General features: G+C 51.7%; 1 protein-coding gene and 3 long non-coding RNA genes across 4 annotated transcripts; all 4 read right to left on the bottom strand.

Moving 5' to 3' along the window:
* Window positions 1–2,164, bottom strand: LOC128907464 (uncharacterized). Its single transcript, XR_008465623.1, has 4 exons — window positions 2,093–2,164; window positions 1,676–1,763; window positions 775–901; window positions 1–246 (listed from the first exon to the last, which is right to left on the bottom strand). It is a non-coding gene; the product is annotated as an uncharacterized LOC128907464 (long non-coding RNA).
* A 1,440-nt stretch (window positions 2,165–3,604) lies between these two features.
* On the bottom strand, window positions 3,605–5,768 carry LOC128907441 (uncharacterized). Its single transcript, XR_008465594.1, has 4 exons — window positions 5,697–5,768; window positions 5,280–5,367; window positions 4,379–4,505; window positions 3,605–3,850 (listed from the first exon to the last, which is right to left on the bottom strand). It is a non-coding gene; the product is annotated as an uncharacterized LOC128907441 (long non-coding RNA).
* Window positions 5,769–7,208: 1,440 nt separating this feature from the next.
* On the bottom strand, window positions 7,209–9,352 carry LOC128907419 (uncharacterized). The gene is made up of 3 exons (XR_008465581.1): window positions 9,301–9,352; window positions 8,884–8,971; window positions 7,209–7,454 (listed from the first exon to the last, which is right to left on the bottom strand). It is a non-coding gene; the product is annotated as an uncharacterized LOC128907419 (long non-coding RNA).
* Window positions 9,353–19,717: 10,365 nt separating this feature from the next.
* Window positions 19,718–22,986, bottom strand: LOC128907744 (gallinacin-4-like). Its single transcript, XM_054196947.1, has 3 exons — window positions 22,840–22,986; window positions 22,018–22,104; window positions 19,718–19,854 (listed from the first exon to the last, which is right to left on the bottom strand). Exons 2-3 carry the CDS (start codon window positions 22,073–22,075, stop codon window positions 19,718–19,720), a joined length of 195 nt encoding a protein of 64 aa, XP_054052922.1. The 5' UTR covers window positions 22,076–22,104; window positions 22,840–22,986.
* Window positions 22,987–23,309: the final 323 nt, after the last annotated feature.

Below are 23,309 nucleotides of genomic sequence, written 5' to 3'. Positions count from 1 at the left end.
CCAAACTGCTCATCTTTATTCAAGCCGGGAAAAGCAGCCTCTGCCCCAACAGCACCAGGTCTGTGACGGGATGGCTCTGGCCCACGAGCACCCGGGCATCAAGCAGGAGCAGCACTTCCACTCCTGCTGTCACAGCACCTGGGGACGGCAGAGGCAGGGAGGGGAGAGGACATCAGGAGATGGGTCCAGGAGCCAGAAGTGAGGGGGACGTCCAGCTTGCAGAGTTCAGGGTCTCAACCCCAGATGCTGTATGAAGAAAGGAGATGAGCACGTTACCTCTTGTAACTTACTTTTCCCTTCCTCCCACCCTTTCACACCTCCCCTGCAAGGACAAGACAGGTCTATGGTGCAAGAGCATCGGGCTCCACGGAGGTGAAGTTCCGTCCTTATTGCACACACTTTGGACCTGTGTTGTCTTAGTGCTGGCAGCCCTGACTCCACGTCTATCCAGATGCAGCAAAAGCAGGATCGTGTGCTTGATACTGTCCAAGGACAGTGCGTGCTTTGCTCTTGGCTGGCTTGAGAGAGCCCTCTGCAAAGCCTGAATGAGTGTCGCGGCACTGAAGGAGCATTGGGGGGTTCTGGGTGTGCCAGGGTTCATGCAGTCCCACAGCAGGCAGGACCAGACCTTCAAGGGCTTTTCCCTTCCTTCTTGGGCCTCTCCCACAAAGCAGAAATGCAGGAGAGAATTTACCAGGCATTGGCTAGAAAGACATTTGTAACGGATATTTTTTTGGAGAAAGGAGGAAACTCTTTCCCTACTCAGGACCTTACCGTTTGCAGCAGCTTTGAAATCTGGAACATCTCCCAAAAGGTCTTGAAGGGTATTGGCAAGGCCCATAAGTGCACTCTCCCCCTCTTATTCTGCATCGAATTGTGCTTCTTGTTTCCATGGGGAATGCTACACACAAAACATTAAAGGGATAATCTGGTCTAGCAGCACATGGTTGCAGAAATGCTCACCCCCCCCATGCATTTCAGGCCAATAAATGGGCTCAGCTTCAAGGTCACCATAGCCACAGCTTCAATGGCAACCTGTCTCACCCAGAAGGACTCGTTCACACCAGCGTGGGTGCATACAAGGACAGACCGTGAGGAGGAACGGCATGAGGTCGAGGAAGAGCCATGCTGGCTCCCCAGCTTCATGTCCACCACTGCCTGGACCAGCAGAGCTGGCAAGCAGAGCACTGCCTGCGGCCCAATTCCCTGTCCTGGCTGCACCCTTGCCTTGGAGTCACCTCTGATGGAAAGTCCTTGCCCAGCCCTTGCAGGGATCGTGCCTGGGGGCAATGAGGTGTTGGGACACGCTGCTGAGGCGGCACTAGACCAGAAGGGACCGCTTTGTGCCGCAGGCAACCCACAGAGCCAACAACCCCCTGGGGCTCTCCCATCCCTGCACAGCTCAAAAGATCCTCCAGGGACACCCAAAGAGGAACAGCTGGGTGCAGGGCTGGAACCTGAAAGGAAACCCCTTGCTGACGCACAGAAGCAGCCAGGATTCTGTTGCCAAGAGCTCGCTCTACCATGTGCTCTTGGAAGGGCATGTGGAAAATGCCTTCTCCTCCATCCCCGCTAACCTTTGCATCACTGCAACTGACGTGGAGACTTTGCGGCACACGGGAAACCCCTCTGATGGGCACTCACCCCTCCCCCACCTCCCTTCTTTCCCTCTCACCTGCAGCACCCTGGATCAACAGGAGGAAGATGGAGAAGAGCAGGTACAGGATCTTCATGGCTGACACCTGTCCCGGGTCTGGACGGGGCTGCGGAGGGGGACACCGCGGCAATAAGGACATGGAGGACCCAGGTGGTGCAGAAGCCTGGCCACTCTGCCCAGGATACTAAACTGCAGAGAGCCTACCTCCAACTCAAGCAGATGGTGTTCCCTCTACCTTTGGCTTAAGAACAATTCTGAGCTCCGTACCACTCTGCATGTCTTGCAATGATTCTTTTTTCCCAGACATCTCTGGTGGCCTAATTACATGCATGGATACTTCCAGCAGTTGGCCATGCAGATGAGTCTCGAGTGATGGGAATTGAACAGAGGAGCTGAATGGTCACTTTTCCAGAAAGAGAGCCAGCAATTATCTACCTGATGAAGGTCTTGCTGTTCAGGCAGTAAGAACCCAACAGGAATCGCTGGCGTCCAGCTGCCCTGGGGTGCAAGGAGTACTGTTTTGGCTCAAACGCCTGGGTTTTATACCATTGCTGGGGGTGGGACGTGCGCTTATTCCTGCTGACCCATCTCCCCTTGGCCAATGAGAAAGCAACCCAGCTGTGTGGGGACGATCCCTCTCTGAAGCAATGGGAGAGGCTGAGGTGCTTCCTGGGGGCTGTTGCAATCTTCACCGTTATCCTCATGCAACACCTCTTGTGACACCCCACCTCACAGCAGGCACACGCGCTGCGGCACCTTGGCAGGAACTGCCTGGGATGGACAATGTAGAGTGGTTGGGGGAGACACCAGTAGCAAGCAGGGCCATGAAAGGATAAAATATTTCTTTCTTCCTTTCCCATCAGTTTCCTTGGTAAGGAAGTGGTGAGTGACATGGAGGATCGTACAAAATAGTTTACGTGAAAGAACAGCTTCATCCTTGCATTTGGCATGCCAAGAAGTGACAAGCAATAGGCTACCTTCCTGATGGCTGCTCAGAGATACAAACAGTGAACAGAGACTATGCAAATGAAGTGGGACTAGGGGACTTACTAGGCCTTGGAGGTGTGGACTTGATCAAGAGAATTTGTGGCTTTATAGGAGTTATGTGATAGTCCATAACATGAGATAGTTCAGTAGTTGCTCACACACACACATGTGTGTAGACACAGGCGGGTATGGAACCACCCAGGGAACCTAAAGCGTGAGGTTTGCTTCTGCAGACAGGTAGAGGTCACTGCCTTTGATGGAGCAGAGCCTATGATGGAGCAGAGCCTTTGATGAAGAAGAGCATTGTCATCCCTGTTGCCTCCAGCCGGGCAGAGAGAAGAAGCCAACCTGCTTACTCCCTGTGGGACTATAAATTTGGACATTTCAGGGCCATAGTGAATAGGACACAGTTCACAGGTCACCTGGAGCCGGACCTGCATGACCTCCTCCTCCTCCTCCTGCCTGCTGAGACAAGTAGTGGTGCAGCGCATCTCCCACATGGCCCACAGCCAGGAGGGCTGCAGCATGCTGGAGCAGGACAAGGAGGAACTTCAGGGCCTCTAGGGCTGGTTGGGAGGGCGGCCCTGGCCATGCCCAACCAAGGGACGCACCACCCAGCACAGCCCTGCACATGAATCCTGTGAGGGATTCCCATGGCTGTCAGGGGCAAGGGACAGCCGTGACTGGCAGGAGCAGGACAGGCCTCCCACTTCCCAGGAGGGACCATCCGTAGAGCACCTCCATCACACCCACAGCAAAGCCCTTGGCCCAGCAGGGACTGGCAGGATCAGTGTCAACACGCCACTGCCAGTTAAGAGCACCCCAGGGACCGCCATGCTTGTGACCCCCAGCAAGTCCCGGTGCTTCTCCTGACACCAACCCACCACCACCACCAGAGCCAGCAGGCACAAAACACCCTCCACCACAACAGAATAGCCACACGTCCCACACGCTGCAATGCCAAACTGCTCATCTTTATTCAAGCCGGGAAAAGCAGCCTCTGCCCCAACAGCACCAGGTCTGTGACGGGATGGCTCTGGCCCACGAGCACCCGGGCATCAAGCAGGAGCAGCACTTCCACTCCTGCTGTCACAGCACCTGGGGACGGCAGAGGCAGGGAGGGGAGAGGACATCAGGAGATGGGTCCAGGAGCCAGAAGTGAGGGGGACGTCCAGCTTGCAGAGTTCAGGGTCTCAACCCCAGATGCTGTATGAAGAAAGGAGATGAGCACGTTACCTCTTGTAACTTACTTTTCCCTTCCTCCCACCCTTTCACACCTCCCCTGCAAGGACAAGACAGGTCTATGGTGCAAGAGCATCGGGCTCCACGGAGGTGAAGTTCCGTCCTTATTGCACACACTTTGGACCTGTGTTGTCTTAGTGCTGGCAGCCCTGACTCCACGTCTATCCAGATGCAGCAAAAGCAGGATCGTGTGCTTGATACTGTCCAAGGACAGTGCGTGCTTTGCTCTTGGCTGGCTTGAGAGAGCCCTCTGCAAAGCCTGAATGAGTGTCGCGGCACTGAAGGAGCATTGGGGGGTTCTGGGTGTGCCAGGGTTCATGCAGTCCCACAGCAGGCAGGACCAGACCTTCAAGGGCTTTTCCCTTCCTTCTTGGGCCTCTCCCACAAAGCAGAAATGCAGGAGAGAATTTACCAGGCATTGGCTAGAAAGACATTTGTAACGGATATTTTTTTGGAGAAAGGAGGAAACTCTTTCCCTACTCAGGACCTTACCGTTTGCAGCAGCTTTGAAATCTGGAACATCTCCCAAAAGGTCTTGAAGGGTATTGGCAAGGCCCATAAGTGCACTCTCCCCCTCTTATTCTGCATCGAATTGTGCTTCTTGTTTCCATGGGGAATGCTACACACAAAACATTAAAGGGATAATCTGGTCTAGCAGCACATGGTTGCAGAAATGCTCACCCCCCCCATGCATTTCAGGCCAATAAATGGGCTCAGCTTCAAGGTCACCATAGCCACAGCTTCAATGGCAACCTGTCTCACCCAGAAGGACTCGTTCACACCAGCGTGGGTGCATACAAGGACAGACCGTGAGGAGGAACGGCATGAGGTCGAGGAAGAGCCATGCTGGCTCCCCAGCTTCATGTCCACCACTGCCTGGACCAGCAGAGCTGGCAAGCAGAGCACTGCCTGCGGCCCAATTCCCTGTCCTGGCTGCACCCTTGCCTTGGAGTCACCTCTGATGGAAAGTCCTTGCCCAGCCCTTGCAGGGATCGTGCCTGGGGGCAATGAGGTGTTGGGACACGCTGCTGAGGCGGCACTAGACCAGAAGGGACCGCTTTGTGCCGCAGGCAACCCACAGAGCCAACAACCCCCTGGGGCTCTCCCATCCCTGCACAGCTCAAAAGATCCTCCAGGGACACCCAAAGAGGAACAGCTGGGTGCAGGGCTGGAACCTGAAAGGAAACCCCTTGCTGACGCACAGAAGCAGCCAGGATTCTGTTGCCAAGAGCTCGCTCTACCATGTGCTCTTGGAAGGGCATGTGGAAAATGCCTTCTCCTCCATCCCCGCTAACCTTTGCATCACTGCAACTGACGTGGAGACTTTGCGGCACACGGGAAACCCCTCTGATGGGCACTCACCCCTCCCCCACCTCCCTTCTTTCCCTCTCACCTGCAGCACCCTGGATCAACAGGAGGAAGATGGAGAAGAGCAGGTACAGGATCTTCATGGCTGACACCTGTCCCGGGTCTGGACGGGGCTGCGGAGGGGGACACCGCGGCAATAAGGACATGGAGGACCCAGGTGGTGCAGAAGCCTGGCCACTCTGCCCAGGATACTAAACTGCAGAGAGCCTACCTCCAACTCAAGCAGATGGTGTTCCCTCTACCTTTGGCTTAAGAACAATTCTGAGCTCCGTACCACTCTGCATGTCTTGCAATGATTCTTTTTTCCCAGACATCTCTGGTGGCCTAATTACATGCATGGATACTTCCAGCAGTTGGCCATGCAGATGAGTCTCGAGTGATGGGAATTGAACAGAGGAGCTGAATGGTCACTTTTCCAGAAAGAGAGCCAGCAATTATCTACCTGATGAAGGTCTTGCTGTTCAGGCAGTAAGAACCCAACAGGAATCGCTGGCGTCCAGCTGCCCTGGGGTGCAAGGAGTACTGTTTTGGCTCAAACGCCTGGGTTTTATACCATTGCTGGGGGTGGGACGTGCGCTTATTCCTGCTGACCCATCTCCCCTTGGCCAATGAGAAAGCAACCCAGCTGTGTGGGGACGATCCCTCTCTGAAGCAATGGGAGAGGCTGAGGTGCTTCCTGGGGGCTGTTGCAATCTTCACCGTTATCCTCATGCAACACCTCTTGTGACACCCCACCTCACAGCAGGCACACGCGCTGCGGCACCTTGGCAGGAACTGCCTGGGATGGACAATGTAGAGTGGTTGGGGGAGACACCAGTAGCAAGCAGGGCCATGAAAGGATAAAATATTTCTTTCTTCCTTTCCCATCAGTTTCCTTGGTAAGGAAGTGGTGAGTGACATGGAGGATCGTACAAAATAGTTTACGTGAAAGAACAGCTTCATCCTTGCATTTGGCATGCCAAGAAGTGACAAGCAATAGGCTACCTTCCTGATGGCTGCTCAGAGATACAAACAGTGAACAGAGACTATGCAAATGAAGTGGGACTAGGGGACTTACTAGGCCTTGGAGGTGTGGACTTGATCAAGAGAATTTGTGGCTTTATAGGAGTTATGTGATAGTCCATAACATGAGATAGTTCAGTAGTTGCTCACACACACACATGTGTGTAGACACAGGCGGGTATGGAACCACCCAGGGAACCTAAAGCGTGAGGTTTGCTTCTGCAGACAGGTAGAGGTCACTGCCTTTGATGGAGCAGAGCCTATGATGGAGCAGAGCCTTTGATGAAGAAGAGCATTGTCATCCCTGTTGCCTCCAGCCGGGCAGAGAGAAGAAGCCAACCTGCTTACTCCCTGTGGGACTATAAATTTGGACATTTCAGGGCCATAGTGAATAGGACACAGTTCACAGGTCACCTGGAGCCGGACCTGCATGACCTCCTCCTCCTCCTCCTGCCTGCTGAGACAAGTAGTGGTGCAGCGCATCTCCCACATGGCCCACAGCCAGGAGGGCTGCAGCATGCTGGAGCAGGACAAGGAGGAACTTCAGGGCCTCTAGGGCTGGTTGGGAGGGCGGCCCTGGCCATGCCCAACCAAGGGACGCACCACCCAGCACAGCCCTGCACATGAATCCTGTGAGGGATTCCCATGGCTGTCAGGGGCAAGGGACAGCCGTGACTGGCAGGAGCAGGACAGGCCTCCCACTTCCCAGGAGGGACCATCCGTAGAGCACCTCCATCACACCCACAGCAAAGCCCTTGGCCCAGCAGGGACTGGCAGGATCAGTGTCAACACGCCACTGCCAGTTAAGAGCACCCCAGGGACCGCCATGCTTGTGACCCCCAGCAAGTCCCGGTGCTTCTCCTGACACCAACCCACCACCACCACCAGAGCCAGCAGGCACAAAACACCCTCCACCACAACAGAATAGCCACACGTCCCACACGCTGCAATGCCAAACTGCTCATCTTTATTCAAGCCGGGAAAAGCAGCCTCTGCCCCAACAGCACCAGGTCTGTGACGGGATGGCTCTGGCCCACGAGCACCCGGGCATCAAGCAGGAGCAGCACTTCCACTCCTGCTGTCACAGCACCTGGGGACGGCAGAGGCAGGGAGGGGAGAGGACATCAGGAGATGGGTCCAGGAGCCAGAAGTGAGGGGGACGTCCAGCTTGCAGAGTTCAGGGTCTCAACCCCAGATGCTGTATGAAGAAAGGAGATGAGCACGTTACCTCTTGTAACTTACTTTTCCCTTCCTCCCACCCTTTCACACCTCCCCTGCAAGGACAAGACAGGTCTATGGTGCAAGAGCATCGGGCTCCACGGAGGTGAAGTTCCGTCCTTATTGCACACACTTTGGACCTGTGTTGTCTTAGTGCTGGCAGCCCTGACTCCACGTCTATCCAGATGCAGCAAAAGCAGGATCGTGTGCTTGATACTGTCCAAGGACAGTGCGTGCTTTGCTCTTGGCTGGCTTGAGAGAGCCCTCTGCAAAGCCTGAATGAGTGTCGCGGCACTGAAGGAGCATTGGGGGGTTCTGGGTGTGCCAGGGTTCATGCAGTCCCACAGCAGGCAGGACCAGACCTTCAAGGGCTTTTCCCTTCCTTCTTGGGCCTCTCCCACAAAGCAGAAATGCAGGAGAGAATTTACCAGGCATTGGCTAGAAAGACATTTGTAACGGATATTTTTTTGGAGAAAGGAGGAAACTCTTTCCCTACTCAGGACCTTACCGTTTGCAGCAGCTTTGAAATCTGGAACATCTCCCAAAAGGTCTTGAAGGGTATTGGCAAGGCCCATAAGTGCACTCTCCCCCTCTTATTCTGCATCGAATTGTGCTTCTTGTTTCCATGGGGAATGCTACACACAAAACATTAAAGGGATAATCTGGTCTAGCAGCACATGGTTGCAGAAATGCTCACCCCCCCCATGCATTTCAGGCCAATAAATGGGCTCAGCTTCAAGGTCACCATAGCCACAGCTTCAATGGCAACCTGTCTCACCCAGAAGGACTCGTTCACACCAGCGTGGGTGCATACAAGGACAGACCGTGAGGAGGAACGGCATGAGGTCGAGGAAGAGCCATGCTGGCTCCCCAGCTTCATGTCCACCACTGCCTGGACCAGCAGAGCTGGCAAGCAGAGCACTGCCTGCGGCCCAATTCCCTGTCCTGGCTGCACCCTTGCCTTGGAGTCACCTCTGATGGAAAGTCCTTGCCCAGCCCTTGCAGGGATCGTGCCTGGGGGCAATGAGGTGTTGGGACACGCTGCTGAGGCGGCACTAGACCAGAAGGGACCGCTCTGTGCCCCGGGCAACCCACAGAGCCAACAACCCCCTGGGGCTCTCCCATCCCTGCACAGCTCAAAAGATCCTCCAGGGACACCCAAAGAGGAACAGCTGGGTGCAGGGCTGGAACCTGAAAGGAAACCCCTTGCTGACGCACAGAAGCAGCCAGGATTCTGTTGCCAAGAGCTCGCTCTACCATGTGCTCTTGGAAGGGCATGTGGAAAATGCCTTCTCCTCCATCCCCGCTAACCTTTGCATCACTGCAACTGACGTGGAGACTTTGCGGCACACGGGAAACCCCTCTGATGGGCACTCACCCCTCCCCCACCTCCCTTCTTTCCCTCTCACCTGCAGCACCCTGGATCAACAGGAGGAAGATGGAGAAGAGCAGGTACAGGATCTTCATGGCTGACACCTGTCCCGGGTCTGGACGGGGCTGCGGAGGGGGACACCGCGGCAATAAGGACATGGAGGACCCAGGTGGTGCAGAAGCCTGGCCACTCTGCCCAGGATACTAAACTGCAGAGAGCCTACCTCCAACTCAAGCAGATGGTGTTCCCTCTACCTTTGGCTTAAGAACAATTCTGAGCTCCGTACCACTCTGCATGTCTTGCAATGATTCTTTTTTCCCAGACATCTCTGGTGGCCTAATTACATGCATGGATACTTCCAGCAGTTGGCCATGCAGATGAGTCTCGAGTGATGGGAATTGAACAGAGGAGCTGAATGGTCACTTTTCCAGAAAGAGAGCCAGCAATTACCTACCTGATGAAGGTCTTGCTGTTCAGGCAGTAAGAACCCAACAGGAATCGCTGGCGTCCAGCTGCCCTGGGGTGCAAGGAGTACTGTTTTGGCTCAAACGCCTGGGTTTTATACCATTGCTGGGGGTGGGACGTGCGCTTATTCCTGCTGACCCATCTCCCCTTGGCCAATGAGAAAGCGACCCAGCTGTGTGGGGACGATCCCTCTCTGAAGCAATGGGAGAGGCTGAGGTGCTTCCTGGGGGCTGTTGCAATCTTCACCGTTATCCTCATGCAACACCTCTTGTGACACCCCACCTCACAGCGGGCACACGTGCTGCGGCACCTTGGCAGGAACTGCCTGGGATGGACAATGTAGAGTGGTTGGGGGAGACACCAGTAGCAAGCAGGGCCATGAAAGGATGAAATATTTCTTTCTTCCTTTCCCATCAGTTTCCTTGGTAAGGAAGTGGTGAGTGACATGGAGGATCATGCAAAATATTTTAGTTTTCTCCTTTTTTAACATTACAAGAAGAGCTTCATCCTTGCCAAGGTGATTTGCATTCAACATTCCAGGTAGTTACAAGCATAATGGTACTTTTCGGATGACTGCTCAGATCAAGAAACAGTGAACAGAGGAAGAGCAATCAGGGGAGATCACAGCTCACCTAAAACCATTTGAATTCACTGCTCTTAAAACTGTACTAAACTCACAAATTTGGTTCAATAGAAAAACACCTCTTTGCAAAGGTATGCAAACTAAGGGAGACTATTGAATGAAGGTGTATAGGACTTAATACGCCTTGGAGATGTGAACTTGATCAAGAGAGTTTGTGGATTTTTGTTCAGGATCCTGCACCTTGGGAGCAATTAGCACATGCACCAGTACAGGTTAGGGCTTCAATTGCCCTGAAAGGTCGGAAAGCAGCTCTGCAGAGAGGAATCTGGGCGTCCTGGTGGACAACAGGATGACCATGAGCCAGCAATGTGCCCTAGTGGCCAAGGAGGCCAATGGTCACCTGGGGTGCATTAAAAAAAGCATGGACAGCTGGTTTTGGGAGGTCATCCTCCCCCTCTGCTCTGCCCTGGTGAGGCCACATCTGGAGTTCTCTGTCCAATTCTGGGCTTCTCAATTCAAGAAGAACAGGGAACTGCTGGAGAGTGTGCAGCAAAGGCCTACAAAGATGATCAAGGGACTGGACCACCTCTCTTGTGAGGAAAGGCTGAGGCCTGGGGCTGTTCAGCCTGGAGAAGAGAAGACTGAGAGGGCATCTCATCAATGCTTATAAATATCTAAAGGGCACATGGCAAGAAGATGGGGCCAGACTCTTCTCAGTGGTGCCCAGAGACAGGACAAGGGGCAACAGGCTCAAACTGTAATACAGGAAGTTCCATCTAAACATGAGGAAAATGGTTGGACTCGATAATCTCAAAGGTCCTTTCCAACCATGAAAATTCTATATGTCTATGATTCTATGATAGCCTTCTATGATGGCATGACTGGATGGATAGATGAGGGAGGGCGGTAGATGTGGTCTACCTTGACTTAAGCAAGGTGTTCGACAAGGTCTCCCACAGCATCCTCATAGGGAAGCTTAGGAAGAGTGGGCTTGATGAATGGACAGATAACTGGTTGAAAGACAGAGCTCAGAGGGTTGTGATCAGGGGCACAGAGTCTAGTTGGAAGTCAGTGACAAGTGGTGTTCCCCAGGGGTCAGTACTGTGTCCAGTCCTCTTCAATATATTCATCAATGACCTGGACGAGGGGATAGAGTGCACCCTCAGCAAGTTCGCCAATGACACAAAGCTGGGGGGGGTTCTGTATGGCTTTGCCGCCGTCCAGAGAGACCTGGACAGGCTGGAGAGTTGGGCAAAGAGGAACCTTATGAAATTCAATAAGGGCAAGTGTAGGGTGCTGCACCTGGGGAGGAATAACCCCACGCACCAGTACAGGCTGGGGGCTGACCTGCTGGAGAGCAACTCAGTGGAGAGAGACCTGGGAGTCTTGGTGGACAACAGATGACCATGGGTCAGCAATGTGCCCTTGTGGCCATGAAGGCCAATGGCATCCTGGGGTGCATCAAGAAAAGTGTGATCAGCAGGTCGAGAGAGGTCATCCTCCCCCTCTACTCTGCCTTGGTGAGGCCTCACCTGGAGTACTCGGTCCAGTTCTGGGCTCCCCAGTTCAAGAAGGACAGGGAACTGCTGGAGAGGAGACAGCAAAGGGCTACCAAGATGATGAGGGGACTGGAACATCTCTCTTATGAAGAAAGGTTGAGGGATTTAGGTCTCTTCAGTCTGGAAAAAAGACGTCTGAGGGGGGACCTTATCAACACTTATAAATACTGAAAGGGTGGGTGTCAGGAGGATGGGGCCAGGCTCTTTTCAGTGGTGCCCAGTGACAGCTCAAGAGGTAATGGGCACAAACTTGAGAACAGGAAGTTCCACCTAAACATGGGGAGGAACTTCTTTCCTTTGAGGGTGGCAGAGCACTGGCACAGGCTGCCCAGAGAGATGGTGGAGTCTCCATCTCTGGAGACATTCCAAACCCCCTGGACGTGTCCCTGTGTAACCTGCTCTAGGTGACCCTGCTCTGGCAGGGGGGTTGCACGGGATGATCTCCAGAGGTCCCTTCCAACCCTATGATTCTATGATTCTATGGAGGAATGGGTCATGAGAAACCGAGAAGCCAGGGATGAAAGGGGCTAAGCTCCTGTAAGCAGGCTGATGGTCAATTTGCTTCTCTGGACATGCTTTACATCTGATCACCATAATCTGTCCTATATTCCTAGTGAACTTTATTTCTAATGATTTTCTGTACAAACAATCTGTCTACGGTGTGTCTACATGGCTGTGCAGTCCTCTAGAAAACTTTGCGCTGGACTACTAGGTATAGGAGAGAGTACCAAGAGCGCTGGTGCCTTGGCCAGAGAGACCAAAGCTGTGGGAGTTGGATCCTGGAGAGATAAAGGGTCTTGAGGTTGGATACATCAGAGACCAGGGATTTGGTGCCACCTACCAGAGAGATGTGCAATGGGAATATGAGCAGCAATCCATAGAAGAAGGAATAGGTATCCGTGGTGGTGTCTTTGTAGGTGTAAGGGTCCTGGGAGCGTCCTCACTCCTGGAGGTGTGGTACCAGAGTCCAGGGCCAGAACAGCCAAGGGCTGCAGATTATGGTGTGGAGAGGGCTTCCAGCCCACTCTGCAGGGAGACCATGGCTGGGGCCAGCCCCTGCCCGGGGGAGTTGCTTTGAGCTGGAGATCTTGTGCTGGACCCCACCAGAGCTGTAGCTTGGCCCTGCTGATCTATACCTGGTCCTTGACCCATGGCTGACTTCCCAGCCTGGCCTTGGTCCGTGCCCATGGAGGTGCCCAATGCCCCAGGCAGTCCCAGTCCCACTGCCCTGCCAGTCCCCATGATGATTGCCCCATGGCAATGCAGTGAACACCATCATGGCCTTCCTGATCTGAGCATCATCAGTCTGCCCCTAGGCTTGCCAGCAATGCTGACCCCCAGCACGGTCCTGGGCTCCTAAGTGACCCCCCTCAGCCAAACCCCAGGTCTTGAACCTCTACATACAACGCTGACCCCCAACTCAATCCCAAGTTCCTGAGTGGCCCCCTGATCCAGCCACCATCCCCTATTTCCTCAGGGGAAGGATGACTTCCCCTACCCCCCAGCTACCCCTGAACCCTCACAACACCCCCTGGTGCCATGCACCAGAGCTGGGTATGGACCCAAGGCCACCAGAGCACCATGTCCTTTGAAACAGCCCCACAGGGACTCCTGACCAAGTATGAGACCCAATGGGAACTAGCAGGTACCCACTGAAGTTCGGGGGTTCACAGCAGCACCCCCATCCCTGACCCTCAGTGTGCGGGGCAGGGATGTCCTTGCTGAGAGGGGAGGCTGGTGTTGAGGTCCCTGTAGGTCCCACACAAACAATGGTGGGGATGCTGCTGTGGCTCGGGGACAACTTGGAGAGAGGGTAGGTGAGGGCGGAGGGGTGTGTGTTGGTCTGTGCCTACCAGGAATTCACCGCATCTTCTCTGCCCTTCCCCACACATGGGAAAAAAGAGACGCACACACGCACACGCTGCTCCCTGGGAAAAAAACCCACACATCTTGGCAGGAATGCAAACCACCACCTTGTATTGGGGATGTTGGGGTACAGGATTCCCACTGGACCATGGTCCGGCTGTCCGAGGTTGCTGCCGCTCCTGGCAGTGTTTAGTGCCTTCGTGCAGCATCATCCTGACCACACTGCAGGGCTCAGGGTGTTCTCAGAGGGCTGCTCAGAGATCGGTGCCAGGGACCCAGGAGGCCATCAGGGATACCATCGGCTGCAGGAGAAAACGTCTGGCAGTGCCTGTCCCAACCAGGGCAGCAGTGAGGGCTCAGGGCTGTCCCCATGCCCTTAAGCTGCATATTATCCTCTCTTTCTCCATCAGCCTCACCTCCAACCCCAACAGGCAGCAACCCCAGCCCTTCAGGCAGCCCTGAACCTACCTCCGACAGCAGAAGTCTTGCTTGGAGCAAATGCCAATGCGACCGATCCCTGGAGGGCACGAGCCGTGAGAGCAGAAGCCCCCGCGGCGCTCACAGTCCTGGAGTGATCCTCGAGCTCGGGACAGCCCTGCAGAGCATAGAAAGGGGAGACCTCCAGCATGGCCCTGCCGAGATTCTGAGAGCAGAGCCTGGTGCTGGCGTGGCCAGCATTAGCCCAACCCATGTCTATCCCCTGCCACGAATGCCCAGGCAGGTGTCTGCAGCAGAAATCAGCCATGACATTTGCGGCACTTGGATGGGAGACTCTCTCTACCATCCCTCAGTAGCCTGTGGGAGAGGGTCTCCAGCACATTTACTGGGTCCCACATGGCACAAAGGAGGATTCAAAGGTGGAAGTAGGATCTGCCTTCCTCCCTCCTCCTCCTCTCCTGCAGGGCTGCTGTGCCCTGTGCTGCTGACTTGGACAGGCAGGGGCCAGGAGGCATGGAGAATCTAGCAAAACCTCATCTGTGGAGTGCAAGAGCTTTGTTACAAGGTCCCAGCTGCAGAATCTGCAGCCAGGAGCCTTTTCTCAAAGTTATGGGGTGTGAGGTACCCCAGGGGAAATGCCACAGCAAACAGGAGAAGTCACATGTGACTCATCATCACAGATGGCAAATCCTCCCTACAAGTAATTGACTAAGGACAAATCCTCCATGTTCCCCCCCACCATTTCTTACCTGCTGCTCCCTGGAGCATCAGGACGAGGAAAGCACAGAGGAGAGGCAGGATCTGCATGGCTGGGAGTCGCCGGCAGCTCTGGGGAGAAGAGAAGGAGGCAGAGATGAATGAGAGGGTCCCTGCCTGCGTGTCATGTAGTATCTGCACAGGGACAGGACTGAGGAGAGGGGACAGCCCATCCAGGAGGAGATGAGACCAGTCACCAGTGGGATGACACACTCAAAAGCCAAGGGGTAGGAGCCTCCCGCAGCTTCTTGCTTCCCGGCGGTGACAGCAGCAGTTTGGTCCCAGCCAGCTGGTCTCTCCACGTGGCAAAGTGTCCCTTGGGATCACTGACCGCTCAAAGTTTCCAGCCCAAAAGCTTCTTTTCCTGCTTCTCCCCCTGCCAGAGAAAAAGAAGCATCGCTTTCCCCTTCTGACGCCTCTGAGAAAGATTCCCAGACCTCCAGCCTGGGTTCTTGTGTCATCTTGATTTGCGTAAGGGCCACTCGGCGCTGTGGTTTGCTGGACACGTCTTGGGACACACTGCATCCCTGTTCGTTAGACCTTGGCAAGCAATCGGCTTTTGCAACACAAAGGAGCTCTGTGTTCTTCCCCCCAAGTGAAGCGTGCTCTCTATGCTTCACTTGAAAATAACTGGGGAAGACGCCACACGGGATGACATCTCCGTCCAACTGGCAGTCCCATGAAAGACAGGCTTTAATTGTGACTTTGTTAAGAGTTTGCTGTGTGTAACCCTTTATTGGTTCTCAACATACTGATGGTGCCATCTTTGTATATTTTTTCAGCCTTGTTGCATATTCATCAAGTATATGTATGTGTGTATATATATGTAAAAAACATACTCCTACATAATGTATATTTGCTGAGTAGTTACATGAATATACCTTTTATCCCAATGCCTCACCATATTTCATTGCTCTTTCCTGCCTCAATTTCTCTCCCCAGTGAGGGAAATTGCACAAAGTACTTTAGGGTCTGACTTTGGGGGGGATCTCTTGGCAGGCAACGCTAATCTGCCATGGTGGTCAGGAGCAGGGCGCTCAAGAGGGCTTCTCGTTTCCTCCACCACCCCAAAACTGACCTACTGCATGTGTTGAAGAGCAACACTGCAAAGAGGTAGTTAATTGCCGCCTTAACGAAGCTTGACCACCAGATGCAGCTGCTCCCAGTTCTGGTGCCACAAGAGGTCAGCAGACAAAAAAAATCTGGGCCAAGGCCTTTTCCCTTTTTCCAGCTATAGCTGTAGGATCAGCATGCCACCAGGACAAGTGACAGTCCTTGACTGTCTGGAGAGAGCTGTGCTTCATGCCTGAGTTTTGGGTTGCCTCTTCTGATGTTTGGAAGACCTCCCAGCTACCAGGGGCTGGGGATTTCAGCAGTGGAGATCAGCAGCTGGGTTTTTCCTTCTCCCACCTTGTCAAGATGCCAACTGCCTATATAATCCAATCACTGCAGAAATGGTGGGAGACAGCTGCTGCATGTTTGGAAGAAGCAGAGGAGCCATGGACCCAGCAGGCTGGTCCAGGACTTTGCCAGGAGACAGATGTCCTCTTGCAGTGACCCACCTGTGACACAAGGTTGGGAGCCGTGGAGGGTGCAGGAGGAGCCCACCAGCCTTTGCTCTTCCGAAGTACCATCCTGCTTAGCAGAGCAGCTTGCCAATGCCGGCTGCTGTGTGCAAGGGGATGGAGGTGACACAGCTGAAACAAGAGCACTTGTCAACACATACCAGGGGAAGGACTCAGCTGGCCACATGAGGATTTTTGCAGTGATGAAGCAGTTGGGCTGCACTCTTCACCTCCCACTCCTTCCATAGCAGATGGAGCACAAGTCACGTCATCTTCATGGTGATGTCCCAAATAGGTCTGGCAAATCCCACTTAAAAAACTCCAGTTTCTCTGCCATAGTCTATAAAAGGAACTTAGCATGACCAACTCTTATACAGATGTCATTGTCGTCTAATGTTAAGCACAGATGAAACCACCCCAAATGACAGTGGCTGCTCTGTACAGACTTCCCATCTATTCACCATCCCTCCTGAAATGAGAAAACTGCTAATTCAGCAGCCTGCTTCTAAGAAAATGTTATTTCTGTGTACTGTGATTACAAGAAAGACACTGAAAGTTAGTCACCTCCCATGATATTTCGGACTCATGCAAACAAACACTAAACCAGCCGGTTCCTGAGGCCAGCCACCTCAGTCTTAATCCTGGGAGTTGCATCCAAGCTGTTTATGGGGACTGGTACACACCCAAGCCCTCCCTGAACACTGAGGTCAGGCTGAGCTCACAACTCCACATCCTGGTCCACGTTCATCACCTCTAGATGGATGTGAGTCCACACCAAGCAGCTGTGACCAAGCAAAAATACCATGGAAAAGAGAGACCCAGAAAGTGCTGCCTGCACTTCTGTGCCTCCAGTGAGGTGCTGGGAGCATCTGTCTTCTCCAGTGAAGCTTCACATGCAGAGGGCTGCTGGGGCACTGGGGTGCGCAGATTTCCTATTCTTCATGCCTCTGTGCCATGAAAAAAAGTCCTCTCTCAGACCTGAGCAGATAAAGAGGAGTAGTGCTAAAAGAGTGACAGCAGCATCGTTGGGGGATGTAGTACAGTCCTGGTGGCACAAACTGTGATTTTGCATGACCAGCCATTCCACCAAGGGCTTGACGTGTATTTGAAATAAGCTTTAGGTGCTGCCCACCCTTGCATTTAGCGTGGGAGGTCCCACTCCACCAGCTCTGCTGCTATCTGTCTAGTATTTTCTATTCCATCCTCGGCAGCATCCCTACCTCCTGGGAAAAGCTGTGAGATGAATTCAAACACACCCAGAATGCTGGGGAGGTGGAACTGGGGTAAGAAGCAGGGGGGGGACGTGCAGCACCCATCCAACGGAGTGAGGTTTCAGCCTGTTTTTCACTCTAAGTTGGCTCTCGAAGCCATTCCCCAGTGCTAAATGCAAGGGCAGCTATTTGTGGCAATGAGTTAAAAAAGCTTGATGATACAGTACTCTGCGTGATGCTGGCTACAGATACTGCACCATCTCCAGAGCTGAATCTAAAATAACAAGGGCTGAACCCTCTCTGCAAAGTCCTCGGTCCTTGAGCAAAACATCTTGTGCCATTCCAGCTTGTGAAAGAATCACTCACCTACTGCAGATTGTGCAAAACTTCTTAGGACATAAACTGTAAATTGCTGGTTTGGTTCCATTTGGCAACTTCCTCAGGTTTCCATCCAGGGGAATCCCTGCGAGGTGGCCGTTGGCCCAGTTTCCTGCCCTTCACAAGGGTGTGGTTTCAATGGTGGCAGAGTCATTTGGGGAAACATCTGCTTTGAAGGGAGGCCAAAGGCTCTGCAACAAATGGCGAGCTCGGGGCTTTGAGACAGACCTTTGCATGTAGGTGCACGTGTTGGTTGTTTCCCTTAAAAAGGCAATCATTACTGCTCCTGCATCTGCTGAGCATCTACGAGTGCTGCCCTTCACACAGGCCATGTTTGTTATTAAATTCCCTCTGCTTGGAGAAGGGAGGCTACATCCATATTGCTGTTTTGAAAAGGTCCTTGCCTTGTGCTTAGCCCTGGAGTTATTCTTGCACAGGGCTCATTGGCCTGGGCTCAGTCCCTGGTAAACTGAGCAGGACTCATAAAATCATAGAATGGTTTAGGTGGGAAGTGACCTTAAAGATCATCTAGTTCCAACCCCCTGCCCTGGGCAGGGACACCTCCCACCAGACCAGGTTGCTCCAAGCCCCGTCCAACCTGGCCTTGAACCCCTCCAGGGATGGGGCAACCACAGCTTCTCTGGGCAACCTGGGACAGGAGCTCACCCCCCTCACACCAAAGAATTTCTTCCTCATATCTCATCTAAATCTTCCCTTTTTCAGTTTAAAACTCCCCCTCATCCTATCACTCCATCCCCTGATCACGAGTTCCTCCCCAGCTTTCCTGGAGACCCTTGAGGGACTAGAAGGGGCTTGAAGGTCTCCCCCGAGCCTTCTCTTCTCTAGGCTGAACCCCCCCAGCTCCCTCAGCCTGTCCTCCCAGCAGAGGGCCTCCAGCCCTCCCAGCATCTCTGGGGCCTCCTCTGGCCCCGCTCCAACAAGGGACAGCATGAGCACAGGGTGGTTGTGGACAGGCTGAGGTTGTCCTGCTTTGGAGGCTGAGTTTGGCTGCACATTCAGGAACTCTGCCCAGCTACCTGGTCTCAGGGTAGAAAACTATCTACTGCCTGCAGGCACCAAGTGCTAATCTGAAGGGTGATTCGTCTGCACAAGGAAGCTCCTGACCATTCAAGAGACAGGAGCTCACTGAGCAACCTGCACCTTCTCAGTTCTCTATCAGGGTTCAGGGCAGGACAGGAGAACACTCTTGCAAGAGGACTGATTAAAGTAGCAGGAGTTTTGGCCTTTCATACATGCTGACATTGTCTCAAGAAATGATGTAGGTCTAACTCCTATCTCCTGATTTGCTACTGCAGCTGATAAGAATTTTGCAGATTAACTCCAAATTTATGTCAGCCAAAACAACTAAAAGTAAAACCAGGTTTCAAATCTTAAAAGGGGGTCAATCTGCCTCCTTTTGTTCTCCTCAGTGTATCCTTCTTATTTCCCATAACAAACCAGGAGGCTGTTCCCAGGTCTGGGAACTCTAGACCAGGAGGTGGGAAAGTTTTCAGAGCAGAGGTGCTATGAAGAATCACACCAGAGAGGAATTTCATACTCCCTATGGAAAAAGTGACTGACCCCAGCTTTGGTCATGGGAGAAGATTCCTAGCAAGCATGGGTGGAGAACATGCCAGCGCTCATTCGACCAGCAGCCCAGGAGGGGAAAATATTTTGGTGAACTAAGCATTCCTGGTAGGTTTAACTCGATTTCAGAATTCTTGTTCAAACTTCTAAAGGGAAATAACACTTCTAGAGAGAAGAATGACACTACCACACACAGCAGTCATACAACCTCCCCAGATCTTGCATTTATTGAAAGAAGAATGACAAATCTTTGATGACTGGTACAACGGTTCTCTGAATCCAATGACGTCAGAAGCCACCATCCCCAGATCCCTGGAGATCCTGTGTAATTAGCCACTCTACAACCTACACAAAGGAAAGAATATTTCAGGGTTTTCAGGCTTATGTTGATGGGGAAAATCCCCCCACACAGAACTTTACCGAAAATTTAGAAAGTCTTCTTTGCCGTGATTGAATCATAAACTTACCATTTACAGCAAGAATAACCTGAACGGCACACCCCCAGATAAGCGTTGCCATGAGGGCACATCCCAGGGATGCAGAAAGTCCCACGATACCCACATCTCAAAAAAGGTCTTCGAGGTCGTGGAAAGCCTGTGCCTTAAAAGAAAAACAAACAAATAAACAAACAAACAAACAAAAAATGCAGGAGAGAGTTGTTTCAGTTGTTTCTGGCAGGGTTTTGCATTTTTCTACATTCCTGGTCACTGACACCATGTCATACCGGTGCCTGAAGTCATGAAGGTCCTAATGCAACCCTCAGGGAGGATGTCTACAGGCAGAACAGTCAAGCAAATGCTCTAATCCTTTCTTCAGATGTAAGAACTCCGTCTCCAAGCCCAGGACTCCCTTAGGAACTTGGATTTCAGGGACAGGCACCAGAGACCTGGTTATGTGGACACTTCGCAGCTCCTAAAGTCTTGCAGGTCACAATTAAGGAGAGATGCACCAGCTCAGCTGAGGGGCTGCCACTTCCAGAAGCAGAAAGATGAGGATTTCTGTGCATCTGGATTTCCATAGATTTGGCCTATTTCTCTCCATATAAATTCCACCCAGGCCTCAAAACAGGTCCTGGTGTCTAGCAGTCCATATAGATGGCCATCATACATGGATAAACTCAACAATGCATGCAGAACGACCACTTCCATGCTAGGAAATACAGCACTCCAGGCATTGCCCTTTGGGTCTGAGGCCAGGCAGCGTGGCATTGCTCTTATCCACATGGATAAACTTTCTTACCCATGAAAATAACCTATCCACGTACAAACTGCCTTTTGGGAATGGCCACCACCTTGTGCTATTCCCAGAACAGTTTTTATCCATGAAAGTGCTAGTTGTCAGGGGTCAAAATTACCTTAGGGAGCAGACTACCAATTAGGCAGCATGTTGCCTGTCCCTGTTTGGTTGATTTGGATGTAGCCTGGGAGGCTGATGCGTTCTGGATGCACCTGATTGACTCCACATGAACCAGCTAACTCCAGTTTCACAGATTGCCCATGCAACAGCACTAAGCCCAGAGTATCCAGAAAGTGGAGAGCTTATTTCAGCAAACAGACCATGAATATTATACGTGTAGAGGAGATCCACTGCATCCCTGGTGTGTTAGATTCGCAGCACATGAGTTTTGTGGTGCATTCACACACAGCAGTACCCAGAAAATCCCAGGCAGCAGTTAAAGGAACATTGGGAAGGCTGAATAAAGCACTTCTGGTCCCAAACTATCTATGGGACATTGCAGAGATGATTGTGAGCAGCCTCAGCTCTCAGAAACACTTTCTTCCAGATAAATTTTTTGCTTTACCATACCCAGAAGATAGGTCTTATGGAAAACAGCCCAAATGTCCACCATGCATATATTAAATAAGGACATGAAGCAACTATTCTGGTCTAGACCAAAGGAACACTTTGCCCAGTGTCTTTTCTATGAGAACAGCTATAAATAGAGGCCCGGGTAAGAATAAGATCAGGCAAGTATATATGACACATCTTTCATGGTTCTGGTCTTCTGCAATTCATCACAGTCTTTTTCCATCCTTACTCCCCAGAGGGCACTTCCCATCCTATTCCCACAGAGATCAACCTCAAACATCCCCTGGCACTTGTTTGTGCAAACAGTGCCCTGCACTGTACTTGTGCAGTTTTCAGGGATGGTGTTTAAACACGGTCCCTTTTGCTGGACAATAAGGTGGATTTTGGGTTCCAGACCCCCTTGCATCCCCCCAACAGGCACAGCCTTACACTTATCATTTATGGTTGCACTGGTTTCTCCACTGAGCAGAAGCTACCAGCAAGCATTTCAATTTTAACTCATGATCTTCTGCCTCCCCACCCCAGAAAAAGGTCCTGAAGCAAAGGATTTTTGGAGAGCACAGAGACAGATTGCTTTTTTTCTGTGTGGCTTAAGACTCTTTGATTATGAGTGGTTTGCTGTAGGGTGACCCAGAGACAATGTAAGTGATTTAAGTACAAGAGTTGGCAAGCTTTAATGGGGAAAATGCTGGTGCTGAATGGTATTTTGGGCTTGCTCTTAGTGCTTTCAACTTAGACTGGTTTTTCAGAGGGGTGGCAAATGCTCTGAATTGACGACTGGAACGTTTACATGCTAATTTCATGTATCATCAGTAATCTGCCACCAAGTTTTGGTGATGTATGCGAAGTTTCTTTGCCAGAAGCAGCTTGGCCGCTTCCCAAAGGAGATAGGAGACCTTTATAAGACACCAGTCTCTCCTTCTCTATAGCCCCTCATCTTCATTTACACCTTACCTGCAGCTCCGTGAAATATCACCAAGAGGAGAGCAAAGAGAAAGCAAAAGATTTTCATGGCAGAGGGTGGATTGGGAACTCCCGTCACTACAGAGAAAGAAGACCAAGACATTAGTGAGGGGGTTGTCCCTCCACAGTCCCAGTGGGCTGAGAAGTGACATACAGAAATGTTCTTCAAGACCAAGTGTTATTTACAAGAGTTATTATGCACTTTCTCTTTAATAATGTCTATTGTCCTGAGGGTTCCCTGGAGCGTACATAAGATTGTGTCACAGCATGAAACTTCTGGCAGAAAATCCCCTTTTAATTACCATGTTAATTAACCACACATTTATCCTAGATTAGTTGATCCTTTGTAATACATTGCAATAAAATTGATTTGACTTATGGAAGATAAAGCTGTTAATTCAGTAAGAAAAATAAGACAATTTTTACTATATTTATACAAAAAAACAACCCAATGTGCATTATCAAACTTTTCTAATAAAAAAAAAAGGCATAAAAAGCTCCTTCACCGTTAAAATCCAGCTTCTCTCCATTCTTGCTTAGAGGCTGTTGCGTTTCTTTCACCTCAAGAATTACATGATTTCCAAGATAAATTTCTGTGTGTTTGCATTTCCTCTCAGCTCTCTTCCCTCGGCCAACAAAAACTCTTCTCCCTTATTGATATTTGAAATCTCTAGAAATGACCCTTTGTAGACCAGAGTCACTGCACAGTTAGGGCTGTAACAGTGAAATACATGAAAAATATAAAGTCTCCAGCCCATTTAAGAAGGACAGAACTTCTTTAGAGAGGATGAATAATGAGATTTCAGTCATTACCAGGTAAGAGGAAGCTCTAGGTTGGAACAGTCCTTGGATCTGTGTCAGCCGTTCAGACGCATTAAGATGAAAGAGCAGAGCTTGGTTTTATACTGTTTCTGGAGGGTGGTGAAGGACGCTTGGTCTTCACAGCCTTCTGTTGGCGAATCAGACAGTCCCCACAGCTTTGGAGAGCGCTGGGGAGGTCCTATGAATCCTCTTCGTTACCATCCTCCTATAAGGAACTGAGGTATCGCTTTCAAAATATTGCAGCATCGCTTTGGTAAATGTGCTGAGCTGCAAGCAAACCGCCTTGGGACACCTCCATTTGTGCAACATGTTCGGCCACAGCAGCTCGATCAACGTTTCTGTGTCATATGTCCTGTGCTTGCCTGCTGAGGCTTGGTGGCAGTCACTCTACAGCGCGATAAAAAAAGCTATACAGGCTGCTGTGCTCATGGATGGTCATTCTGTGCAGATCATTTGGAAGC

The sequence above is a fragment of the Rissa tridactyla genome, chromosome 3 (assembly GCF_028500815.1).
Source record: "Rissa tridactyla isolate bRisTri1 chromosome 3, bRisTri1.patW.cur.20221130, whole genome shotgun sequence".
In the NCBI taxonomy this organism is placed as follows: Eukaryota; Metazoa; Chordata; class Aves; order Charadriiformes; family Laridae; genus Rissa; species Rissa tridactyla.
Note: the sequence above shows the minus strand (reverse complement) of the source record. Positions and strands in the feature narration are given on the sequence as shown.

What these genes read in the sequence shown, in the direction of transcription:
- LOC128907744 (XM_054196947.1), bottom strand. Translation starts at nt 22,075, where the DNA reads ATGAAAATCTTTTGCTTTCTCTTTGCTCTCCTCTTGGTGATATTTCAC. An exon ending in GATATTTCACGGAGCTGCAG is followed by an intron (nt 19,855 to 22,017) that starts GTAAGGTGTAAA and finishes TTTTCTTTTAAG; the next exon opens with GCACAGGCTTTCCACGACCT.